The sequence below is a fragment of the Exophiala viscosa genome (genome assembly GCF_022695815.1).
Source record: "Exophiala viscosa unplaced genomic scaffold EDD37scaffold_1, whole genome shotgun sequence".
NCBI lineage: Eukaryota > Fungi > Ascomycota > Eurotiomycetes > Chaetothyriales > Herpotrichiellaceae > Exophiala > Exophiala viscosa.
In genome coordinates this window covers 1,823,833-1,846,507 of record NW_026944353.1, presented here as the reverse complement: position 1 = coordinate 1,846,507, position 22,675 = coordinate 1,823,833, and the positions used below count along the sequence as shown (strand labels likewise).

Genomic DNA, 22,675 nt, shown 5'->3' with positions numbered 1-22,675 from the left:
ATAGTTGCCATGTTGCCGTATGGGATAGTCGCCACGGCCGGTTATCTCGACATGACATGGGAGCTCGTATGGACATACTCGTATGGACATGCTTGTATGGACATGCTCGTATGGACATGCACAGCCATGAATATCGGTGCCTTAGCCCGGCAGAACCATAAAGCATAATGAAACTCATGCAGATCATGATTTCTCGTAGGGAATTGAAGCGGCTTGCATGATTCTCCACTGTGTTATCATCCGGCGCATGGTGATTCGACAGCTCGTAAGGACACCCCCACGTGGCGCCAGCAAAGTGACGCCCAAGCCCTTTTGGGGCAGCACGGCTGGTTTTGATGGCCAGGCTTAAACTGACCCCATAAAAGTTAGAGCGTTTCAAGATCCATGAGGCACCCCTCATGACGAGCAACCTCTCTTCCTTCTTCTCTGTCGAAAGGTGCCGTAATCTTTTACCTCACTCATTTTCAGTGGCCGCCTCGTATGGACATTGACTGCACTCTTCAAGGGTGCGCAATGATGTTCATTTAGCGCCGGCTACGCCCTGACAGCGGAGGCAACGGAATCGAAATGCCGAGAGTCAAACCCGGTCAGAGGAAGCGATCGTATGCACCGAAAACGAGGTCTGGGTGCTTAACATGCAAGTTAGTCATAAGACTCTGCCTAGCTTCTGGCCTTCCTGCTGACAGCCCTTGTGCAGAAGTAGGACACCTGTTTTCAGCATGATCGGAAGCTGACCAAGCCTCGAATAGTCCGCAAGGTGAAGTGCGATGAGAGCAAGCCAGACTGCGACCGATGCTTGTCAACTGGTCGGAGATGTGATGGTTATGAGACCGAGCAAAGGTCTCAGGATGGCCTCGTCCTGTACAAGCCACAGACAATCAGTCGTCCGCCTTCGTTCTCCATCCTCTCTGCACAAGAGTCCAGGTCTTTCCAATACTTTTATGAACAGACCAGCTCACAGCTCTCTGGATTCCATGGCTGTGACTTCTGGAGCGGTACTGTTCTCCAACTTGCGAGCGAAGATGAAGCTGTTCGGCATGGCGTTGTTGCGCTAGCCTCCTTGCACGAGAATTTTGGGGTGGGCCGCGTCAATGGTGGGGATTCTGAACACTTCGCTCTGAAGCAATACAACCTGGCCATCAGGCGTCACATGAACCAACTTGAGAGCCCCAAAAGCCAGGCAGGTATTGAGTGCCACCTTGCTGCCTGCTTGATTTTCATTTCCATTGAGGTGACTTCCCCCTTACCAGTCTGTCAGTGATCGGGCCGCTTACTTCACCCAGATCATTCGAGGCCATTTTGCATCTAGCTTGTCCTTGTTGAAGAAATCCTTTGGTGTTTTCGAGGAGCTCCTACGAAACCGAAAGTATTTGCAGAAGACAGCATCAAATGATCTTCTGAAGACATTCGGAAGCCAACTGAACAGGCTAGAGTCGCAAGCTGTCGGTGTAAGCTATATAAAAATGATTCACCTGTATGAACAAGAGCTGACATGAGCAGCTTGTTGGTGCGAAGGCTTGGGGAACTCCGTACGCGTCTCGAATCAGGGGTCCTCCCCCAAAGTTGCCAAAAGCATTTTCTTCCGCGGCAGAAGCTCGTGATTACTTTGAATACTACGCCAACGCATTCATCCTGGGCTCAGGAACCTCGAGTGGGCCAGCCAATGTCGCCCCAATGGACAATGATATTCAGCAAGGAGACCTCCGCGCTCAACTATATATTTTCAACCACTGGTCCAATGGATTGGATGATTTGATCGGCAGAAGCAACAACATGCCCGCGAACGAAAGGGCTGCTCTAGGGGTCCTTCAAATTGAAAGGCTTATCCTGACAACCTCCCTGGACGTGATCACGCAACGCACGTCGGTTGATCTCCAGGTGATGTGGGACAAATATACCGACACCTTTGCGCAGATTGTCAATCTTGCGCAATCAATACTTGAAATGGTTGAACCCTCAAATGACAAAGCACCCGCATCAAGAAAGCCATATTTCACACTTGATCTAGGTCTTGTCGGACCATTGTACGACATTGCACGACGATGTCGAGATCCCCAGATACGGCGAAGGGCTATTGGACTTCTTTATGCGTATCCTCGGCAAGAAGGAATGTTTGACGGTGTGCTTGCTGCTAGGGTGGCGGAACGTGTGGTGGAAATCGAAGAGGCTTCGCTGGGTAGTGTCACTTCATGCGCCGACGTGCCTGACTGGGCACGCCTATCAGATGTGCATCCAGTATTTGACCTGGAAAAGAAGAGAGCTGTGTTGTTTTACCAACGACAACTCAGCGCATTGGATGTGGGGAGAATACCAGTGCAGGAGACAATTGAGTGGAATTGATTCTGGCAAATGGACTCTTAGTTGTAATATACTAGACGATGAAGACAAGAGCTCGAAAAGTACATACTGGAAGCAGGAGTTGGAAAATCGATACAGTAAGAAGTCATTGCGTCTCTCGCCCTGCGGTTCGCCGAGTTTCTATCTATGGCGGAGTTGTGGTCCAGGCCCCGCAGACGGTAACAATCAATGGACATCATCCATCTTCGCCTACGGCGACATCTTTCCCATCTTTACAACCTTGGAGCATACCCCGAGATGAAGCATCATGTTGCAAGACTTGTTCTGCAAACTCAGTACAGCTTTGGCGACTTCTGCATCTTAAGCAGGCCATGTTTCTCGTCAACCCAACTTTTGATCTGCACTCTCAGCGCGTTCCACAGCTATCAAACGTGCATGCGTTCCTTTGACCGTGTTCTCAAGCCATTCGTCCCTGCTGGTGATAACGTTGCGCCCCCATCTACTCCAATAGCAGAATGTCAACAAGCTCGCACTGTACGGATTGGAACCGGAAGGAGACAAAGAATGAACAAGGCCCAAGAAACTCCTGCAAAAGCCATTTCAGATACATGTGTAGGAGAGGAGCAACAATGAACAGGTCATGACTTCGGGTCAGATCGTACAACGTCGATGTAGGTGTGCCAGATAGCAATGTCGCAAATCAGTCGAGCCAGATCCAGCTCGACAAAGGACAAAACAAAACTGCGTGTCGCCTGATACCTTCTGCCTAGGTCTGGGCAACACCAAAGAACAAAAGCTTTTCCCACAAGCTCTTTGATGGAGGCTGCAGTTAAGTGAATTTATCCGGACTGGTTTGGTGGGGTTGACCCTGGCGGTAATCGAAGTGCACCTCACCAGATAGTGATGATGGAGTTTCACTTAGGAACTTACCACTGGCCATCTACGAGACTGCTTTCGCACATCTCTCAGCTTCACTGGGAAATCAAGCAAAGATGCGAGGCTCAAAGCCATGTCCGACAATTTCCTTTCACCGCCAAGGAGTGCTGCTTCAGCCTCGCCGCCCTGTTCACTGCCTTGCTACGCGTACAGGTCCGGCGGTGGTGAACGATAAATACCAGAATTGTTCCAGGTTCCTGTAATGACAAACAATTCCTCATTCTATTCAAACTTAAACAGCTTTCCACATCTGCCAAGGGTGCAGGACAGACATATTCCTACTTCCTAAGGGTGCAAGATGGTAGGTGGTGATGGCTACAAAGGGGCTCTGGGACTAACGCATGACAGGCTCCCCGCAAGGCCACTACCGCCGGCATACGCAAGCCACGCAAGAAGGTATGGGCAACTCTCTTTACTACGATATGCGGTATTCGTTCGCTGACTACGTCGACATGATCAGGCTCGTCTCCCAAAGATCTTTAGTTGCCTCGTGTGCGACCGAAATGACGTTGTTCGTGTTGAGATGAGGAGGAAGAAGAAGACTGTGATGAAGGACGGGAAGAGGACTAAGAAGACTGTGAGAGAAGGAGTTGGCAAGCTGCAATGCTCGTCATGCCACGTCAAATTCGACTACCCCATCGGTCACCTCAGTGCTGAGGTCGATGTCTACAGCGCGTGGGTAGATTCCTTGGAAGCACAGAACGAGGCCAAGAAGGCCGCTGTGGCCACCAGCACAACCACCGGAAACTGAGAGATGACGACGTCTACACCGGCCAGACGGAGTCACTTGGAGAAGAAATGGCATCGAGTTGGTTTACGATACACTTGAATGCTACTCGGTCAACCTACGATGGTTAGGCGTACGCATATTGAACAGGAGAAGGCATTGTGGTCGGTCGACTTACTCAAGGAGATTGGGGAGGTCAACGTCAGGGCTACCAATGAGGCAGACTAAGTTGGTCCGCTAGAAACGTGTGGTAGCATGCTTGTCAATCCAAGAAAAGCCATCATCCAATATTTACCTTCCAAAATCAGCCGAGCAGTCCACTCAGTGCTCCCCACTGCCCAGGGCAAAGATCGTACTCAGCCTCGTTGTCACGTGCACGTACCATTTATTGTTGATGTCACCAATTCTCGCTTAGGGAAACCGCCACTGCAGAACGTGCAACCCGAAAGAAACTTCGTCCACTCAAATATGATGGGAGACGCAACACTTGAAGATCAGCGGATATATAGTGGTCATTGCTTGCCCTGACTTTGACCATGACATTGTCACACTCGCACCTTCGCCATGCCTTCAATGATATGGAATCGTTTCGTTTCGCGACTGCCGCCCGTCCTGCGCCCTCGCTGGACTTGGAGATACGTTGTATGCTTCGGCGTCGCCACATATTCAATATACTGTCTTCTTTCTGCGTCTCCCATGCTCTCGTCTAGGCTGCCAGAATATACTGGGCCTTACTCGGTCGGTGCAATCGACCTTGAAGTCCCATGCGAGCCGCGGAGGCTCAACGATGCGAGATTAAAAGACGATGGCCATCACGCCTTTCAGCTTGAGACCGTTCTCTTCACACTCTACTATCCTTCGGCCAAAGGCGTGCTATCATCGAAGCCACATCATCTATGGATACCACGACCACTCGGGATCGTTGGCGCTGGATATGCCCGCTTTGCACGAATCAGCAATTTCCTTAGCAATTCACTCCTGACTTTTGGGCTATGGGCGTTGGTAGGTGGTACCAAGATCCCGGCGCACGTTGATGTCCCTCTTCACCAAGGACCAGTACTTCTGCAAAATCCCGATGTTGCCACATTGTGGACGGAGACTGATGACGGATTCCCCGTTGTGATCTTCTCACACGGAATGGCGAGCTCTCGCACCCAGTATACCCAGTACTGCGGCGAACTTGCAAGTCGTGGCCATGTCGTTGCTGCAATTGAGCATCGAGACGGTAGTGGCCCAGGCACTGTGATCATGACAGACTCAGCCGAGGACAGAGTCTTGCTGCACTTCTCGCAACGAGATTTACACGACGATTCAGGTCTGGATTCCGAGGCGTTCAGGCAGGCTCAGCTTGACTTCCGGCAAGCAGAAGTAGAGGAGGTCGTTCGTGTTCTGAGCCATATAAATGAAGGCAAAGGAGAGGAGATCTCTCAGTCTAATGCTCGCGGTGAAGGTGAGCATCTTGGAGAATGGCAAGATCGGCTTGCAATGAATAATATGACCATCGGTGGACACTCATTCGGAGCCACACTGGCACTGCAAACCCTGAAAGATGGGCCTTCCGAAAAGCTGCCCTTCCAGAGTGCAGTGGTGCTTGATCCTGGCAAGCATAGCGGACCCTTGAACCATGACGTGCACGTCTCGACGTTGGTCATCCACTCCAACTCCTGGTCTTCAACGCACTCTATCTTCCAAGGTCGACCACACTTTGACGTTGTCAAGGAAGTCGTGCGCGGGATATTGAAAAGAGGAAAAGATGCATGGTTCATGACATCTCTGGGCACGACCCATCCCTCAGTCACGGATGCGCCTCTCATTGAGCCTTTCCTGTTGGGCTGGACGACTGGCTCGACCATTGAGGCACATGAAGGAGTGCGCCAGTACGTCAAAGTGTCGGAAAGGTTCTTGCAGTACCAAGCCGCTGGAACCAAGGCTGGGATTTTGTCCGAGTGCGTCACACATCCTGAGTATAATGTTCCGGAGAAGGACAGGTTCGAGAAAGGTGAAGGTATACGGGGAATGTGGAAGTTTTGGCAAATTCATGCTGCGCCTTGTGGGCCGAACGAGACAGAGGCAATTGAACAAGTCAAAGGACATGAGTGAAAGACACTGCCACTTCATTGCACGATAGCTTGCTGGCAACGTGGATGTCAAGACTGCGATTGCTGCGGTATTCAGCATGGTCTCCATCTTGATGGTCAACTAGCTTTCAATTTGAAAGCATGCCAACCACAGATCCTGACTCGACCCGCTCTTTGTAACAAACTGTGAAATCGATTCAGCACGCTTTCTGTACCTCACCGTTATCTCACATGACCTCGAACACCTCGAAGACAATCAATCACACCAAAAAAGCGATTTTGAACGCATGCGAAGAACAAAAACTTTGCCATGAACCCTGTCGAGTAGGGGTCATGGTAAGTGAAAGCCGGGTTCGCAGACTTTTTCCGATCGAGTTGTCGTCGAGAATCGGTTTCGTGGGATCGATAGTTTGAGTCGAGGTCTTAACGCCTTCTAGCCCGATACTAGTTTGACTAGATAAGGCCTAGAGATTTGTCGTCGAGAAGTTTGATCGAAAAGTCGTCGGATGGAGGATCGAACGTCGAGACAAATCGTCACTAACACGCCTTCTAGCCCGATGCTAGTTTGATAGCTTCACTTTTCAGTGAAACCCCAGAGCCAGTGAGGAATTGTTGACCAAAATTCGGCGACTTCAGTATATGGATATTCAAGGCGGTGGATAGGTCTGGTACACTGATGCAGCAGCCGAGGGAGATCACACACTACAAGGCAGAGAGCGCGTCCATCCCTGGATGAGTCGGTTGAAGGCACAAGATGCCGCAGAACATGCAACTGGCTGCAATGTGCTCTCGCTGATGGGATGTGATGTGCTGTACATAAGCCAAATAATTGCAGGATCCTTGGAACAGTGTACGCTGGTCGCCTGGGTGCACCATCCCAGCCGGCCGCATCCAATCTACGATAGAAGGCTTTGCCAGTAGCTGTGAACTTGGCCGGAGTACACTACAAGTACTGTATGTGAGATAGGCGCCCTTTCGGGCTTCGAGCAGGCTGTCAGTATTGGAATTTAGAACGCGGGGAATGAAGACCGGGCGGGCGTTGTGGAGGTGGCGTTCCTTCCCCGGTCACTGAGATCTCCAGTATCAGCTTCGGCCATGGAGAATATAGATAGAACTCAAGGCCCTGCAGGTGCAGTCGGCTTCCTATTGAAAGCAACAGAGGCGACAAACAACTATGGCCACCGAAACAATTTCACAAACTCAGACTCTCAGGACTATCTTAAACTACCACCTCGAGCCTGAGCGAGGTGGTGCAGCGGTATGGTGCCCTGGGACTGTTCGAGATAAGCGTCGGCCGCACGAACATCAAGAAGTCACCGTTACCAACATTCGAGGACATGAAGCAGAATTCACGGTTGACAAGCAGGGTTTCCATGTAGGACCCTTTGAGCCATCCGTGAACGACGTGGAGGACGATTCGGAATTCCGTGGACAATATTATCAAGATGTCGCAGCATACGTGAAGAACATGTAGGTTTTCGAAGAGCCCTATTGATCGGTGTCCAGCTAACAAGTCTCAAAGGACTGGCGCAACAAAGGTCCTGCCCGTAGTTCATATTGTCCGTCGAAAACAATGGAACGAAGTGGCGGATGCCGAGAAGGACTTGCCTGATGATGCTCCGGTAACAGCACCCACCAGCAATCGCTCTGGTGAGTCAAACGCATTTGTCTCTCACAACAACTCTGACTGTATGGTGCAGTGCATATCGATCAATCATACTTTGGCGCAGAACTGGTCCGAGACAGCAAGTTGGAGGATATCCCAGCTGATGAGGCGGAGAAGCTCAAGAAGGTCCGCTGGGCCATCATCAACCTCTGGCGACCTTTCGATGTCGTGACTCGTGATAATATGGCTCTCTGCGATGCTCGAACGGTGGATGAGAATGACTTGACCGCCGTGTACGCAGACCTCCCCGAGTCACTCCGAAAGGCCAAGACTGGCTACAACTTCGCCGCGAAATCGCGCTCGGAGGCGTGGGAGGTCAAGGCGAATCCGGGATCGCACAAGTGGTATTATGCCGCGAACATAAAGCCCACAGAGGCCTTGCTGATCAAGCAATTTGATTCGAAGAAGCACGGGGTTGCTCGACGGACGCCCCATTCGGCGTTTTCGTCCGAGGAGGACTATGGCCCGACGAGGCAGAGTATTGAGGTCAGATGTCTGGTTTTCTGGAAAGATCAGCCGCAAGAGTGATTGTAGGATATTTACAGTATAGGTGCCAAGCGCCGGAAAGCTCTTACACGCATCTTCCGTGCAACCAGGAGCCTAGCGTCGGCATCTGTGACAAAGTCAACCTCCTAAGCCTCATACCCCGGAGCCACTTTCAAGAGTGTGGATATTTAATGGGCATGCCTCCGGACTGGAGACCTTTCGCATTGTGGCTCAGCCCTACAAGCGTGATGGGAGCCACACAGGCGGCAAGACCGATGCTTGCAAAAGCGCTGTTCGGGGTCCTTCAAAAAACGTGCTTTCTGATACTTTCTCATAGCCCTTCAAAAGAGCCATGGCAAGCAGTCGGGCAATGTCACACGGCCAAGGACGCAATGGGAGGCCTTACAGCACGACCCAAGACATCTGCAGGCCTTCAGGCGCCCATTGTTCTCGCTTAGGCTTCGGTAGTAATGCAAGGCACTCTTGGACTCTGATCTAATTCGACGGATCGCATATTCTCACGTGGAGCCCCTAAACTCTCAGAGCCTCAACAGGAATCGGGAAGCATGAGCAGCCTTGGCCCGAAACACACCTGGAGCACAAAGCAGGGATGGTTGGCTGCCCTATGGCTAAGTTAAGGGGATTTGACATAACGGCGTATTCTGCATTGCTGGACGCCCGTCGCGGACGAAAAGAGCCCCCACCAGATGAACGATATCGAGGATGCTTCCTGTGGTAGCATTTTCTTCTGCTCACTCATTTCGGAGTACTCTTTTGTGCCTCCCAGTTCTAGTGAAGAGTTTCTGTTGGATTCGTTTCCTGTGAAGAGCACCTCAATTTTCACGGGATTCAGGCTCTTTTTCTGTCATTCCCTGCTCGCCTCGTGCGACGCGACATCGCCCAAGATGCTGTATCCATTTCTTCTTCTGGGCTGCCTGGGAACCTTCCTACAGGGTGTTCAAGCACTGGAAGTCACCAACACATCGTCCTGTGTAGACACCTGCGGTGGAGTTTCACTCACATGGTACACCAACCTGACATGCAGCGACGATGGGTACTTCGGCACTTCCAAGGGGGAAGGCATGCGTGAGTGTCTCGTCTGCGAAAGTACAAGCTCGGCGGACAATGGTGACCTCAGCACGCCCCAGAACAACGATATATACTGGTTTCTCTGTAAGCATTGCACCTCAATCTCCTTCTTCCTCATCATGCTTTTAGCAAGCCCTTCCCCCATAGTGAGGCTAACGCATGACGGTTCAACAGTCAACATGAAATACACGCTGGAATACTGCCTGTTTGAATCGAACAGCAGCACTCCCTCGCTACCAGAATGCCAGGCCGACTGTGCGGGATTGTATCCTGTCTTGATGGCCTCGTGGTTCTCGCCGACTGCTGCGAAGCAGTATGAGTACTGCTCGATCAATGACACGGCCTTCACAGAGTACGCTGGAACGTGTGCATCGTGCCTACAGGCTGGGACAGGGTCAGTGGTGCTTGGAAACTTCCTCAATGCAATGCAATCAGCATGCACTAGCCAGCCTGACGCCACACTTGGAGAGACAGTGCCTATCAAGCGAGAACTATTCAATACCACCACCGTTGGTACTGCCACAGCGACCGCGACCACGTCGTCGTCACAGACGTCTGCCGCTGTGGCAACGACATCCTCATCTACGACTTCATCTTCATCTTCCTCTTCAGCATCGTCATCGAGCGCTGTAGCTCAATCGGAAAACAAATCGTCAGGACTCAGTACTGGTGCCGCAGCCGGTATTGGCGTAGGGTGCGCCATCGTTGCGATCGCGCTCCTCGGCGGACTAGCCTGGTTCTTCCTCTCAGCGAAGCGCCGTTCCCGACGACAGGCTGCGACAGAAGGATCTGACTTTGCCGATACCAAGACGCCCTTTGTAACCGAATATGGGCATGCCCAACAACTGGGTAGTACGGAGGTGCACGAGATAGACTCGACGCATGGTGGTGAATCGTGGACGAACACGAATGAATTGGATGGTCGGCCGATAAAACGATAGCCTGCGAGGTGCTTCGACACATAACGTTCCTGATGTTCCGCACACAATTGTCAGGTCGGGTCAGCATTGAGCAGCAGTCTACCTGAGTTAGCGCATAATCAGTCATCTTTGATCAAGGGGCGTATCTTGGACATCCAGAGAAGAAGGAGCATTTAGAAGGGAACGTCCACCTTGGTGGCAATTGCTACAACTTGATACTCTTGACCACATTGGTCTTGATACCCGTTGCCTCTCCTCCATACCCACCGCGACCCTCACCGCCCTTGTACACCTGGCGCATGGAGCCCAACTTCTTCATCTTCTCGTCATACTTCTTCCTCTTCTTGACACGCGGGTTGCGCACGTCCTTCTTCCTCTTCGGCGCGAGACCCTTGTTCTTCTCGATCGCGTACGTGATTTTACGCTTGCCGTCCGTACCGATCTGCTCTTCCTCGTACACCTGCGCGCCCTGCTTAGCTGCCTCGGCGTAGGCTTCTGCTCGGACCTGCTTATCCGCTTTCTTCTGATTCTTGTTGGCAACAAGCATGTCATAATACTCATTGGCACCGTCATGGTCTCCCCCACCAGCGCTGTCACCGTCGTCGTCCCCACCCAATGCTTCTTGGCCCTGGGCGGCAGTTCGGCCTCTTGCCTCGGCTTCACGCATCAACCGATCTGATCTCTCCCGGTAACGTTCTTTGTGGGGGAGGTCATCGTCGCCGCCGGCGTCCCGTGAAGCGGCGCCTCGCTTGTTGGCCTTTTGCGCGATCTGAGAAGTGTAGAATCGGAGACTCTTCTTTTTGCGCGCCTTTTCTGCCGCCTCTTCCTGCGTCAAGGGCGCCTCGTCGCCAAAGTCGGATTCGTCCTCGGCGGGTCCTTGCAGTGACGCATGTAGTAGCTCCTCCAGGTCGTTTCGCTTCGGCTTCCTTGACCTCTTGGTAATGGCGGGCTCCTCCATCGGAGGTTCTTCTGGTAGTGTGGGCTCGAGTTTCCTCTTCTTGGTCTTCTTCTTTTCCGCAGGTGCGGACCGAACAGGCTCCTCTGGCAACTTGACCTCTTCCACCACTGGCTTAGCTTGCTCTTCAGGGACAGGTACCTCGATCGCACGCAGAGCTTGTGCATCCTGCCACAACTGCCGGCACCGCACGAGGTTATTCATTACCGGATGCTCACGCAACTCAGCTGGAGCCAGGGCCATTCCTGTTTTCGACGAGGTCAGGACCGCCAGGTACATCGCAATTGCACCCAGGTACGAGGACAGTGCCCGGAACTTGGTCGACGCCACCGTCCGTTGCCCGGATCGTCCTTCAACAGCAATCTCTTTTTGCAACGTTCGGTACTCGTCTTGTAGCGATACAAAGTCTTTCGTCAGAGGTTCGAATTCAGGATATCGGGACCTCAACATCTGCAGGCGCTCCTCGGGTGTCGCATTCTCGGGCACTTGAAGACCAGGAAGTTTCTCGACCGCCGCTCGTTTGTCCTGGGTTTTCTGCATCTCGCCAACCCATGCGCTCTCGTCGAAACCAAAGTCTGCTTCAGTCATGGCTTTCAACTGTTTTTGTTGTAACCGCCGCGCCTCGGTCTCTTCCTCGAGCGCATCCGCTTCCGTCTCAATGACATCTGCATTGTAATAGTCGGCTTTGGACGTGCCCCAATTCTCGGCGCCCTCTTCTTCTTCCTCTTCCTCGTCCTGGACATCTTCGCCTGCATCGAAGTCCTCATCCTCGTCGTCTTCGGTTTGTAGGTCTTCGTAGACTTCTTCATCCGAGGGTTGTAGGTCCTTTTCCTGCTCTTCTAGCCTCCGCCGCCTCTTTGCCGCTGGTGCTTCATCAAGCAGGATCTTCTCTCGTCCTGCGAAAAACTCATCTTCAGAGCCGTCGAATCTTTCCTCAATGTCATATCGCTCTTTCTCCTGCGCAGGTGCGCTTTGGCCGCTGTGCCTACCGGCCTTTCTCTTCTTCGCCATGGTATATTAATGCGTCAGAATCCAACAGTGCGTGGCGACCTCAGATCGCTATTGCAAGACTTCGGATCCCAAAATTTTGGTCGCGGCTTGGCACAGCCTGCTCAGGGTCCTCGGTGGCAGATGCTCCGGGGCCGCTAAAACCTCCGCAAAAATCTTACCCGGACGAGACGGACATACCCACAAGCTGCCCCTGACGTCTCATGCTGTACCTTTTTTTTTTCGGTTAGGCCTAGTGAGGCTGACAACCAATACTGCTGGTCCACTGTTGCTTACCTACAGGTACAGTACGAGCTATCATTCCTTAGGGCTTCCTGGCTGCCTCAACCTCGCTGTGCAGCACAATGTCAACAGCCACAATCACATTGGCCTCCATCGCAGTCGCCGCATTAAGCTTCATCGCATTCAGGATGTTCTTCAACAGCAAAGACCACTTCCCCGTTGACGGACTCACGGCCATCGTCACCGGCGGCTCACAAGGACTGGGCCTAGCGATAGCACAAGAACTCTCCTCCAAGGGCGCCAACGTGGTCATCGTCGCGCAAGACAAAGGCAAACTCTCTCGAGCCGTTCAAACCCTCAAGTCTCGCGCTGCCCGACCACAGCAAAAATTCCTTGACCTGTCCTTCGATCTGCGCTCGCCCGACTCTGCACCCGAGATCATAGACCAAGTCACGCGATGGAACGACGGACGGGCCCCAGATCAGATCTTCTGTTGCGCGGGCAACTGTCAGCCTGCCTTTTTCGCCGACGCCAGCATCGACACCCTACGAGGCCAGATGGACACTATATACTGGTCGGCAGCGTATATGGCGCATGCAGCACTGAATGCGTGGAAGAAGCCTTCTTCACAAGACAAAAAGTCTGGGATCACAGCGACGCCGATACGGCATATTATCTTCACATGCAGCACGCTCGCGTTCTTCCCTGTCGCCGGCTACTCCCCATACTCCCCTGCAAAGGCTGCCATGAAGGCCATGGTCGACGGATTGAATCAAGAGGTGGCACTGTACAATGGCGCCAGACAAGGACCTGGGCCTGCTCCGGACGCTGATATCGCGCTTCATATCGTATACCCCATGGGAATCCTCAGTCCTGGCTATGAAACCGAGAATAAGACGAAACCGGAGCTTACTTTGGTGCTGGAGAAAGACGACAAACCACAACAGCCGGAGGAGTTGGCAAAGATTATACTGAATCGTCTCAGCTACGGTGATTTCATGATCACCACCCAGCTTTTAGGACACTTGATGCGTGGAGCAGGAATGGGCAGCAGTGTTCGCAGCGGCATTATGGACGTCTTCTGGAATTGGCTCGGATCTCTCGTCATTATATTCGTCACTCCTGATTTTATCTCAAAATGCAGAAATTGGGGCAAAGAGAAAGGCATGAACGTCGCCAGAGCAGCTGCATGAGCTGAAATGCCTCGTGCACAAGCAACACGGCTCAAATCCCAAGCTCCTCAATGTCTCCAGGCACCCACTCCAGCATGGTATCAAGAGTCGACAGTAATTCCGCGTCTGTCATCTGCTCACCAAAATCTCGAGCCGTAAAGAGCTCCGCAGCAACTTCTGCAGACTCCAGCTCAGATACATCGTCCTTGCTTGGTGCTGAACAGACCGCTATCAAATCTTTGCCTTCCCGTGCCAACAAGGCCACTTCGTAGGAACGCTCGACAATGTGTTCCGGGATACCGTTCATGGCTGCACACTGCGTACCATAAGAGAGAGCACTGCGGCCAGGTTGAAGGTTGTAGAGATAGGTGATGTCACTTTGGCGTTCGATCAAGCTCACATCCTCTCTTTCATGCACCCGAACCTCCATATGTGCAAACGAGATATTCTTAACGTCAGAAAACAAGCCGACATCGAAGATCTCGTGGAAATGTGTGGCTACCAGAGCCTTGGGGGCTTCGGGCCCTAGGGACAGGAGATGGAGGAAGACGCCCGCTGCTAGACCAGCGCCGTCGCATGAATCGGTGCCCTTTCCGAACTCGTCAATCACAACCAAGCTCCTCCTTGTGCAGGAGTTGAGCGCTATAGCAACCTGTTGAATGTCAATCATGAAGGCGGACTGAATCTTTGATACTGTTTCTTTGGTGGTGATGCGGGTGAAGATTTTGTCGGTGATACCAATGATTGCTGAGTCGGCAGGGAGAAAGGATCCGATCTGAGCCAAATAAACAGCCAGGGCGACCTGCTTCTGATATACTGATTTCCCAGAATAGTTCGGACCTGTCAGCAAGAGCATACATGGGCCATCTGGAGCATCAGGGTCTTCGCCTCCACCACCCACAAGGAACGTGTCGTTTGGGACATAGGATGGAACGCACAACTCCTGCAGCAAATGCCTGCCGCCTCTGATGTCGATAATGTTGTCGTGCGTCATCCTTGGGCGAGTCAATTTATACTCGTGTGCGCAACGGGCAAACGCTAATAAGCAATCCAACTCACCGCACAAGTCGGATGCCGCAATGAGGAGCTGCTCTTCCTCGAGGACTTTCTGTGCCAGCTTGTACGCAATTTCGATTTCGAGTTCGCAGATTACAGCGTACAAATCACCAAGGTCTTCATCCATCTCACGCATCGCACCGTCCTTGAAGTATGCCTGCCGAGCTGTCGTGAAGGAGTGTTGCCAACCGAGATTTGTGCCGTCGTAAATCGGCTGGCCAGTCGTCACATTCAGAGGAACAGTAATGTGAAAGCCCATATGAGGAAAGTAAACAATGTCCAGCTCAAAGTTGACTCCCGAGGGGATCTTTCTGGCAGTTTCGATTGCTTGTTCGCGCAGAATCTCCTCCATCCCATCGTAGACATCTTTTACTTCATCCAGGCGCTCATCAACCCCCCTCTTGACGACGGTCCGCAGCTTTTCGACTGTCAGGTCAATGTCGACCACAGCATTTATCGTCTGACCTATCCTTCGTAGACTGCGTCGGTCGAGGACTTCCACTGCCCGCATGCACAAGGGTAGATGGTCTGCGCCGATCACCTCAAAGAGCCTGTCAGCGATATCAATGGTGTGATAGCAGAATTCCAACAACGCGGACCAGACACCGTGCTTGAAGGCATTTGGGTTCTGCTTTCCACTCTCAATGCCCTTATGCAGCTCAGTCATGGTCTTTCTCATGTTTCGGACCTTCCCCAGGCTCTTACTGAGCTTCTGGCGCCGCGGTTGGTTTTCTGGTCGTACGAATACCGATACAAAGTCAAGACGACGATTGATCTCGTTAATATCCAAGGATGGGCGCAAGAAAGCACGACGAACGAGTGTCTTCCCCTGAGGCGTTCGGGCGTGATGTTGGAAGATAGTATGTATCAACATATCATCCTTGGCTCTCGAAGCTCCAACACTTTGTTTGACAACGTTCGAATAGCCTTCTGGCTGAATGATTTGCAGAGATGCAAGTGTCTCGGCACTGATGAGCCTGGCGAGAATCAGCTTCACTCTCACCATGAGCTGAAGGGATCCTACATGACTCCGCGGAGGCTGAACATCTCAAAATGTAGGATACGCAAGGCAAGGCTGGCATTTGGATCGTCTGGCAGGTATGCAGCAGACCTTCGTCGCTGCAGATGTCCAATAACAGCACCGGCACAGCCGATGCTTATCTCATTGCTCAGATCAAGCCAAGTTGAGGTCTGTAGAAGTCTTCCACGTTGTGCCGTCAGGCCTATTTCATCAGGCCGCAAGTCCTCCTCGTAGAAGTCGAGATCACCAGGGACCAAAAATCGACCGTTATCTTCCTGGTACGCATCGCATGGCAGACTCAGGAGTTTGTTCAGACCTCCTTCATAATAGAACTCGGATCGTGGCCGGACTTCCGTATCGTAAGGGAGTGGGGGCTGATCGCTCTCTGCATCTGGTTCAGAATGGAAATCTTGGAAGTCAGGCTCTGTACTTACCACTATCGACCAGGGACGTCTGTCGTCGTATCTGACCTTCCGATTGTTCTGTCATGGCAACACACCGGGGAGAGAGGATGACCATGGTAGGCTGAATATCAATTCTTACTCCAGGCAATCAGCGTAGAAGATGACATATTCAAGACTCCCATACACTTCTCGATAATATCCACTCCTCCCAGGACAACCTCTTCCATGCAAAACAGCCTTTCTTCACCAGCAACGTAGTATGCACAGCCAATCTTGCCTTTTCCCCCAATGTCGAGCGCCATGATGACCTGATCTGGGAAATCATCACCGGATACTGGAGTTCTGGCTGACTGCGAACGTTGGTTCTGTTGAGGCCTCTCCGACTGTGCCTTCGTCCGGTATGGGAGCGATGCTGAGGTTGTTGATGATGCCACAGACGGTGTCTGCAAGGTCCATGTCGGTCTGGTGGCTTGGATCTGTTGACGGAAAAATTGACTGCGTTCCGTGGCATGTGGATGCCTGCTCCTACCATTGTAAGATCTACCACGCCAACGACGGCCACGCCCTGAAGTAGAGGGCATGCTGGCTGCAGCGCTGCTTGGAATTCGTGAGTTGGGAGGAGAAGCACGGGTTGTGGGTAACAAAGCCAGGAATATTAGGGTTGGTTCGATCAGGCAAGCACCTTTCAATGCCTGCAGCCACGAGCCTCGAGAAATAGAGATCAGCAAAAGGAAACCAGAATCTTTTTCTTTGGGGCCCGACTTCAATCGTACTGGGCCGAGAAGTCCATATATGTGCATTTTGTGTTTAATTTCCATGTGGCTCGTTTCTATCGAATCTTGTCTTCGTGTCTATCCTGCATAAATCAGTTCTGTACTTCCCGGTCTGACCAGCCTCCAACAATGCGTCCGCCTTCTGCTCTTTTCACCCGACACCACATTCCCACCTCTTTATCAGTGATGAATTGCCATAACACCAGAGGCCAGCTCTTATGACATGGCAAGGGTTCGTAGAACTCCCGAGCAATTTCATACACCATGGGTAATCTGGTCCAAGGAATGGCGGGGAAATCATGATGTTCGTTGTGATAGCCGACGTTATAAGTAAGAATGTTTAGTGGTCCATAGTAAGAATAGGTCTCGGGAATCGGGACGTCCTTCGGCATCTTGCCATTCACCAGACTTGACTTAGCAAAGACATAGTGCTCGGAGATGAAATGAGCGGCACATGGGTGCAAGGAGCCAGCCAAGAATGAGCTCATGATGAGATAGATCAGGGCCTTTGAGCCCAGAAAGCGGAGGATGAGGATGTCGAATACGACTTGTGCAGCGATGTTGCAATAATGTACCGGCCCAAAAGGTATCTTGTATACCATAATGGGTCTGATGGCATAGAACAGCAGTTGGAACGTACAGAAGAAAGCCTTCCCTAGAACCGAGTTGAAGAACACGGCTTCGAGCGCCGTCGGAAGATCGGTGTCGACGCCGTCAACACCCAGGGATTTGTGATGCGTCAAGTGATATTGTCGAAACCCTGCGGAATAAGGCACCCCGATGGGCAGGTTCGCAAAGATGGCGAAAAGTCTATTGTAAATGGGTGTTCGAAAGGCAAGGTTGTGACTGATCTCGTGAATGGCGAGGAAGAGGTTCTGATTTGCGGTCGCTCCAACGATGTAGGCTGTGAGAAAGAAGGGCCAGGAGAGTACGGACGAGTTGCTCAGCAAGGCGGCGCAGGTGATTTGTAGGAGAACGACTGCGAAAACCAAATACTTGGTGAGTGGCTCCGGACCACAAAGCTGAAGGACTTCCTTGTGTGCTTTGATGATTGCCTGTCGACGAGTTCGATGTGGCTCTTCCGTGTATGTCCAAAAGAACTTGTCCTCTGCAGATTTAGGTCCATCCTTTGGTACTTGTCTCGTGGACTGCTGTTGTTTCTCGACGATGATTGTGCTCTGTATGCGTTGAGTCTGGGTAAGCGACTGGGTCTCCGTGGCTGTTGACATGGTGCTGTTCTATACCGCAATGTAGTGCGGCCTTTAAAAAAGAATGAAAAGCGAATGACTAGGATCGAGCATGGTGTACGAGAGAAAAACAAGGAGCGATGCCGATCAGGGAGATAGTGAGGTGCAGTCTGGCCTGGCGGTGGATTCTCAATGTTGAGGAAAAAGACGCAGGACGAGCTCCATCAGATCCCCGCACGTGCATCCACCGATTCGCGTCTATTTGGAACGCGATGTTCGGTATCACTTAACAACATTAAATTTTGATCTAAAAAATATCGCTTCTTCTACAACTCAAATATATCTAGTTGGTATGGGAATGCCCCGGATGGGACACGAGCTGATGCTTACCAAGGCAATGGATAATCCCTTTCATACTTCGTCAGCCCTGCGCCTGGCATCATCTCAATGCGAAATGGCAGTAACCCAGCATAAACGCTCAGACCGAATGCCCAACGCCGTCGCCGTGAGAACTTTTGCGTGAAGAAGGATCAGAAGACTGGGATCACCTACTTGACAATCAAGCTGGCGCTGGGCACTAGTTTCAGGTCCTTCAATGTCTCTCCGAAAAACTCCTGGTTAAACTCCTTTCTCGGGAAGTTCTGTGTGAAGCTTTCGACATCCCTCCCAGTCTCCTCTCCAACTGCGGCAGCGACCTCGAACAACGTCGTCTCGACTGGGAACGTCTTCATGATGTTGCCACCAGATGTTTGTAATCGAAGTCGTGTCTCCTTGTACTCTGATGCAGGTTTCGAGGCAGCCGGGGCAGCTGCAGGTGCCGATTCAGCAGCCACTGGCATTGCGGTGCCCGCTCTCTGGGCCTTTTCTCGCTCCGCCTTCAACCTTCGCTCCTCCTTATCAGCGGCAATCTTCGCTTGTATTCGTTTCTTTGCATTGATGTCCGCTTGCTTCTCTGCCCGCTTCTTTTCAGCCTCCTTGATCTGTTCTTTGACCCGCAGCTGCTCCTTGAGGTCCTCGGATTCTTTCGTCTTCTTCCTGTTGATCTGCTCATTCTTTTTCTGGGCGACCTTTTCCTCCTCCGCTTGGACGGCTTTCTTGGATTGCATCTTCTCTCGCAGTTCCGCCAATTTCGCCTTCTTTTCTTCTTCGGTCAATGGTGCGATCTCTTCGGTTGACTCGGCAAAATCTGTGTGACCTGCTTTGGAGGCATGGTATTCTGCCTGGGCAGTTCCTCGAAACTTCTTTCCACATTCGTTGCAGACGAGACTTCGTGCCTGATCGGCTGCTTCTTGGGCCTTCGCTTCGGCTGCGGCGTCTTTCTCAGCCTTTAACTCGTCGAGGGACTTTGACGAGTTTTTGTCTAGCCAGTCGATGGCGTCGGCCACTGCGAGAGATGTTAGAATGGGCCGTAGGAATGGGAGTCGTCGATTCGATCCAACTTACAACCTCCAGTGTCTTTCAGTGCCATTTCACCTCGTTCTTTATCAAACCCCATCATGACCAGCTGGTCAAGATCTGATGCCATTTTGAGTTGATTACTTGAGGCCACTCGTGATCGTGGTGGGGGCTCGTTCTAGGTGGATGTAGTTCTGGAGGAAGAGGTAGATGAGCGGTTGCTTAGGGAGTCGATGTGGTTGAAGGCAGCAGCCAGCGAGTTAAATATTTATCCGAACCCTTTGGGAGATGGAATGAGGGAGAAGTGAGTGACAAAAATTGGCCTCTCTCACAGTCACCCGCAAGATTGTTTGTGCTGTTCCGGTGGAGGCAAACACGATCACGATAGTACTGTACTCGTAGAATGCGGGACAAACAGTGATGAACTGCAGCCCGCACCCGCCAGCTCCTAATCGTCATCTTGCCAAGAGGCGCGGGTTCTGGATCTTTGGCGCGTAAACTGGAGTGACTGGGCGCCCTGAACTACCATGGTCCGCCGCAGTTTCGCAGACCAGACCAACCTCTCCAAATCTACCTCCGTCATACCTGACCCTGGTTTCGCATGTTGAGCAATTCGATCGGCCACTTTCATTGCTTTACCAATCCACGACAAGAAATCCATCTCGGTCGATAGAGCTTCGACTTCGCCTGAACAATCTCAAAGACTCCTCCAGCTCATTTGCGCGCAACTGCGACTTCACTCAACATGTCTGTCGAACTCCTGCCAGCCGAATTGGGCTTCCGACGTCAGTATTTCCAAGCAGCACGAAAGGCCAGGTATTGACACAAAATAGGCCCGTTCAACCAAGAAGTCACAGAGACTTTGAGGCTCACAAACGCAAACAGTGCTCCAGTGGCTTTCAAAGTATGCTGCTCCCTCCCTCCGATGCGCATCACGCACTAACGTCATTGCGAACAGGTCAAAACCACTGCGCCGAAACAGTTAGTGCCCTGACCAACATCTGCGAGACAGAATTGATTGACATCGGACAGATATTGCGTGCGACCTAACTCGGGCATGATCCCACCCAACGAAGCCGTTGAAGTGCAAGGTAAGGATACCATGAAATGGCACTATGGTCCCTGAAGCTCATGAATATAGTGCTTTTGCAGGCCATGAAAGAAGAGCCTCCTCTAGATGCCAAATGTCGAGATAAATTCCTCGTCCAGACCGTCCTGACCTCAGCGGACCAAGATCCCAACGTGACCACTCTTTGGCAAACAGTGGAGAAGACTGCCAAACACACCATTCAAGAGAAGAAGATTAGGGTCAACTTCCTTTCCGCAACTGGCGGAACACCCAATGGTGTGACCTCTCACGAAGAACAGCCACCTGCCTATTCTTCTCCTTCGCAGTTTGACTCTCCCGCTCCACGAAACTCCATCGGTGGGGTCTCGACGGCCGAGTCTGCCAGAACATCCATGGCTAATGCTGCCGAATCCACCGGGCTGATGTCTGCGGCCGCTACCATCTCCAACGCTGTACCTACATCAGGCCAAGAGGTGCAGGACCAGCTGGCTGCGGCGAAGGCTCAGATCAAGACATTGAGCGACCAGGTACAAGATCCGCAATTTCGACAGAGGAAGGTTCAAGAAGCCAGCGACAAGGTGCAGACTGTGGTGCAACAGAGCCAGGAAACTGGAGTACCACTACAGATTGTCGCCGGGTTGTGCTTACTCAGTTTCCTGATTGCATATTTGTTCTTCTGAGATGCATCGGGCAGAAAGGGGGCTTGAGGAACAACTGCTTGAGGTCGACTCGGTTGTTCCTCAAGCTTGGATATGAATTCCTGTTCAGGGCATGTTTAGGCAAACGACAAATGAGTGTTAATGACTATGGCGGTCTAGAATGAGATGCCTTGTGGTATCAGATTTTCGATCAAAAACTGGGTGTGCTCCACGGAGTAGCGCCTCACCATGGGACGCGCTCCAAGTGATGTCGGACTGCCCTGGAGTCTACTGTCAAGAAGTCGGATCGGCGGGCCAATCGCCAGGAAATGTGTTTATTGAGGTTTCTCTTTTCAAGTTCCAATGTAAGCGTACAAATAAGAGCAATCGCCAGGTTCCAGTACCGGAAATGGGGTGCAAAATGCAGCAGAGTTGCAGATCATGTTGTGTTGTATTTCGTCCAGAGAATGCTTAGTTATTGCCCTACGAAGGTTCCCATGCGTCTATCATATTATTGTACAAGGCAACAATCGCATGTACGCAAAGGTCTCCAGTCCAGGTCCGACTCACCCGCACACCGATTTGAAAAGCATCGACTCGCGACTCATCCTCTTACTGTGTATATCTTACTGCGACACGCAATTCTAACGGCCAATTCCGCCCCACTCTCTACGGGAACACAGGAAGCCGAGATACTAAGATCGATGACACCGTGTACACCAGTACTTTTTACTCGGTCAGTACGGAGAAGCAATCAATGCTCTAGACTCATACCACAGAACGAGATTTTCGCTAGCAAGCGTCGATGGGCGATGTTGATCTTAGGTATGCAAAACTGTGTGACGGGAGCTAACTGTTACACCTTCTGGCGACTGTCTATTGAACGCTATTGTCAGGCTTGTCAAACGGTAAAGACTCTACCCGATGCCTCGGATCTCGCAGACTCGATTGAGCCCGCGACACAGCAAGACGAATTCCGTCAATGCGTTACTGTACGTTCTCCCAAGCACACTACGTCATGTCGCTCTGGACAAGCTGTGACCATTTCTCTTGGATGGCATCTGAGACTTACTCATTCTTCAGACGACGTTGATTTCGGTGACATAACAGAGACGATTTACCCACAGATCCCGTCCTGATCGACCTCCACAAAATACCGTTGTGGTGGTTTAGGCTCTTTCCTATTCTGGATTCGATGCCTCTGTGTGCAGATCGCTGCTCCGCCTTCTTCCCCGGATATTCGTCTATCCGGTACGAAGTGGGCGACGCGCACCTACTGACCATTTCAAGACGCCCATGTCTGGACAATGAGGCGACACGTGCCTGGCTTGATGGGTTTACCTGGTAGGTTCGTGGCCCAAACCAGACGCCGTTATTCTTTGCTGCTCTCTTTCGGGTTGTCGAGATTTACCATTTACGCCGTCCTGCTGATCCGCCGCCAGAACCGTCCCTGCCGTGCCTGTCTGGCTTATTAGCCTGCCAGATCTAAGACAACACCCCCGGAGCCTGTCCTTCCCGAGGGAATAAGATCGATCGGGTTACGCTTGAGCAAAACGAGATCGTGAACTTCCATTT

General features: G+C 51.8%; 11 protein-coding genes across 11 annotated transcripts; 7 read left to right on the top strand and 4 right to left on the bottom strand.

The window, feature by feature from the left end:
• The first annotated feature begins 269 nt into the window (after positions 1-269).
• Positions 270-2,432, top strand: EDD37DRAFT_615984 (uncharacterized protein). Its single transcript, XM_062815641.1, has 4 exons — positions 270-652; positions 750-1,231; positions 1,284-1,448; positions 1,501-2,432. The coding sequence occupies exons 1-4, from the start codon at positions 568-570 to the stop codon at positions 2,338-2,340; spliced, it is 1,572 nt and encodes a 523-aa protein (XP_062674957.1). The 5' UTR covers positions 270-567; the 3' UTR covers positions 2,341-2,432.
• Positions 2,433-3,232: 800 nt separating this feature from the next.
• Positions 3,233-4,085, top strand: EDD37DRAFT_35932 (transcription elongation factor 1). Its single transcript, XM_062811853.1, has 3 exons — positions 3,233-3,535; positions 3,583-3,630; positions 3,695-4,085. Exons 1-3 carry the CDS (start codon positions 3,533-3,535, stop codon positions 3,983-3,985), a joined length of 342 nt encoding a protein of 113 aa, XP_062674956.1. The 5' UTR covers positions 3,233-3,532; the 3' UTR covers positions 3,986-4,085.
• A 440-nt stretch (positions 4,086-4,525) lies between these two features.
• On the top strand, positions 4,526-6,061 carry EDD37DRAFT_644839 (1-alkyl-2-acetylglycerophosphocholine esterase; the record flags this gene model as incomplete). Its single annotated transcript, XM_062817559.1, has 1 exon — positions 4,526-6,061. One exon carries the CDS (start codon positions 4,526-4,528, stop codon positions 6,059-6,061), a length of 1,536 nt encoding a protein of 511 aa, XP_062674955.1.
• Positions 6,062-7,213: 1,152 nt separating this feature from the next.
• Positions 7,214-8,233, top strand: EDD37DRAFT_644838 (uncharacterized protein; the record flags this gene model as incomplete). Its single annotated transcript, XM_062817558.1, has 3 exons — positions 7,214-7,509; positions 7,562-7,689; positions 7,740-8,233. The coding sequence occupies 3 exons, from the start codon at positions 7,214-7,216 to the stop codon at positions 8,231-8,233; spliced, it is 918 nt and encodes a 305-aa protein (XP_062674954.1).
• Positions 8,234-9,096: 863 nt separating this feature from the next.
• On the top strand, positions 9,097-10,221 carry EDD37DRAFT_644837 (uncharacterized protein; the record flags this gene model as incomplete). The annotated part of the gene is made up of 2 exons (XM_062817557.1): positions 9,097-9,364; positions 9,455-10,221. The coding sequence occupies 2 exons, from the start codon at positions 9,097-9,099 to the stop codon at positions 10,219-10,221; spliced, it is 1,035 nt and encodes a 344-aa protein (XP_062674953.1).
• Positions 10,043-12,376, bottom strand: EDD37DRAFT_36044 (Sas10 C-terminal domain-containing protein). The gene has a single exon (XM_062811855.1). The coding sequence runs from the start codon at positions 12,164-12,166 to the stop codon at positions 10,406-10,408; it is 1,761 nt and encodes a 586-aa protein (XP_062674952.1). The 5' UTR covers positions 12,167-12,376; the 3' UTR covers positions 10,043-10,405.
• Position 12,377: 1 nt separating this feature from the next.
• On the top strand, positions 12,378-13,898 carry EDD37DRAFT_36053 (3-ketosphinganine reductase). The gene has a single exon (XM_062811856.1). It carries the CDS (start codon positions 12,508-12,510, stop codon positions 13,576-13,578), a length of 1,071 nt encoding a protein of 356 aa, XP_062674951.1. The 5' UTR covers positions 12,378-12,507; the 3' UTR covers positions 13,579-13,898.
• Positions 13,610-16,619, bottom strand: EDD37DRAFT_559467 (DNA mismatch repair protein MSH5; the record flags this gene model as incomplete). The annotated part of the gene is made up of 4 exons (XM_062813793.1): positions 13,610-15,590; positions 15,638-16,019; positions 16,069-16,176; positions 16,223-16,619. The coding sequence occupies 4 exons, from the start codon at positions 16,617-16,619 to the stop codon at positions 13,610-13,612; spliced, it is 2,868 nt and encodes a 955-aa protein (XP_062674950.1).
• Positions 16,620-16,759: 140 nt separating this feature from the next.
• Positions 16,760-18,174, bottom strand: EDD37DRAFT_35876 (sphingolipid delta-4 desaturase). The gene has a single exon (XM_062811852.1). It carries the CDS (start codon positions 18,038-18,040, stop codon positions 16,904-16,906), a length of 1,137 nt encoding a protein of 378 aa, XP_062674949.1. The 5' UTR covers positions 18,041-18,174; the 3' UTR covers positions 16,760-16,903.
• A 5-nt stretch (positions 18,175-18,179) lies between these two features.
• Positions 18,180-19,804, bottom strand: EDD37DRAFT_615963 (uncharacterized protein). Its single transcript, XM_062815640.1, has 2 exons — positions 19,442-19,804; positions 18,180-19,382 (listed from the first exon to the last, which is right to left on the bottom strand). The coding sequence occupies exons 1-2, from the start codon at positions 19,521-19,523 to the stop codon at positions 18,547-18,549; spliced, it is 918 nt and encodes a 305-aa protein (XP_062674948.1). The 5' UTR covers positions 19,524-19,804; the 3' UTR covers positions 18,180-18,546.
• EDD37DRAFT_615959 (vesicle-associated membrane protein-associated protein A) lies at positions 19,805-21,620 on the top strand. The gene is made up of 5 exons (XM_062815639.1): positions 19,805-20,178; positions 20,227-20,297; positions 20,352-20,374; positions 20,426-20,484; positions 20,535-21,620. The coding sequence occupies exons 1-5, from the start codon at positions 20,139-20,141 to the stop codon at positions 21,140-21,142; spliced, it is 801 nt and encodes a 266-aa protein (XP_062674947.1). The 5' UTR covers positions 19,805-20,138; the 3' UTR covers positions 21,143-21,620.
• The last annotated feature ends 1,055 nt before the right edge of the window (positions 21,621-22,675 follow it).

Excerpts from the sequence above, each read along its gene's own strand:
- EDD37DRAFT_615984 (XM_062815641.1), top strand. The coding sequence starts at position 568 with ATGCCGAGAGTCAAACCCGGTCAGAGGAAGCGATCGTATGCACCGAAA. Across the intron at positions 1,232-1,283 it reads TGATTTTCATTTCCATTGAG|ATCATTCGAGGCCATTTTGC; the intron begins GTGACTTCCCCC and ends TACTTCACCCAG. Across the intron at positions 1,449-1,500 it reads TAGAGTCGCAAGCTGTCGGT|CTTGTTGGTGCGAAGGCTTG; the intron begins GTAAGCTATATA and ends TGACATGAGCAG.
- EDD37DRAFT_35932 (XM_062811853.1), top strand. Across the intron at positions 3,631-3,694 it reads TACGCAAGCCACGCAAGAAG|GCTCGTCTCCCAAAGATCTT; the intron begins GTATGGGCAACT and ends CGACATGATCAG.
- EDD37DRAFT_36044 (XM_062811855.1), bottom strand. The coding sequence starts at position 12,166 with ATGGCGAAGAAGAGAAAGGCCGGTAGGCACAGCGGCCAAAGCGCACCT.
- EDD37DRAFT_36053 (XM_062811856.1), top strand. The coding sequence starts at position 12,508 with ATGTCAACAGCCACAATCACATTGGCCTCCATCGCAGTCGCCGCATTA.
- EDD37DRAFT_35876 (XM_062811852.1), bottom strand. The coding sequence starts at position 18,040 with ATGTCAACAGCCACGGAGACCCAGTCGCTTACCCAGACTCAACGCATA.
- EDD37DRAFT_615963 (XM_062815640.1), bottom strand. The coding sequence starts at position 19,523 with ATGGCATCAGATCTTGACCAGCTGGTCATGATGGGGTTTGATAAAGAA. Across the intron at positions 19,383-19,441 it reads ACTGAAAGACACTGGAGGTT|TGGCCGACGCCATCGACTGG; the intron begins GTAAGTTGGATC and ends CATCTCTCGCAG.
- EDD37DRAFT_615959 (XM_062815639.1), top strand. The coding sequence starts at position 20,139 with ATGTCTGTCGAACTCCTGCCAGCCGAATTGGGCTTCCGAC. Across the intron at positions 20,179-20,226 it reads AGCCGAATTGGGCTTCCGAC|GCCCGTTCAACCAAGAAGTC; the intron begins GTCAGTATTTCC and ends GACACAAAATAG. Across the intron at positions 20,298-20,351 it reads GTGCTCCAGTGGCTTTCAAA|GTCAAAACCACTGCGCCGAA; the intron begins GTATGCTGCTCC and ends CATTGCGAACAG.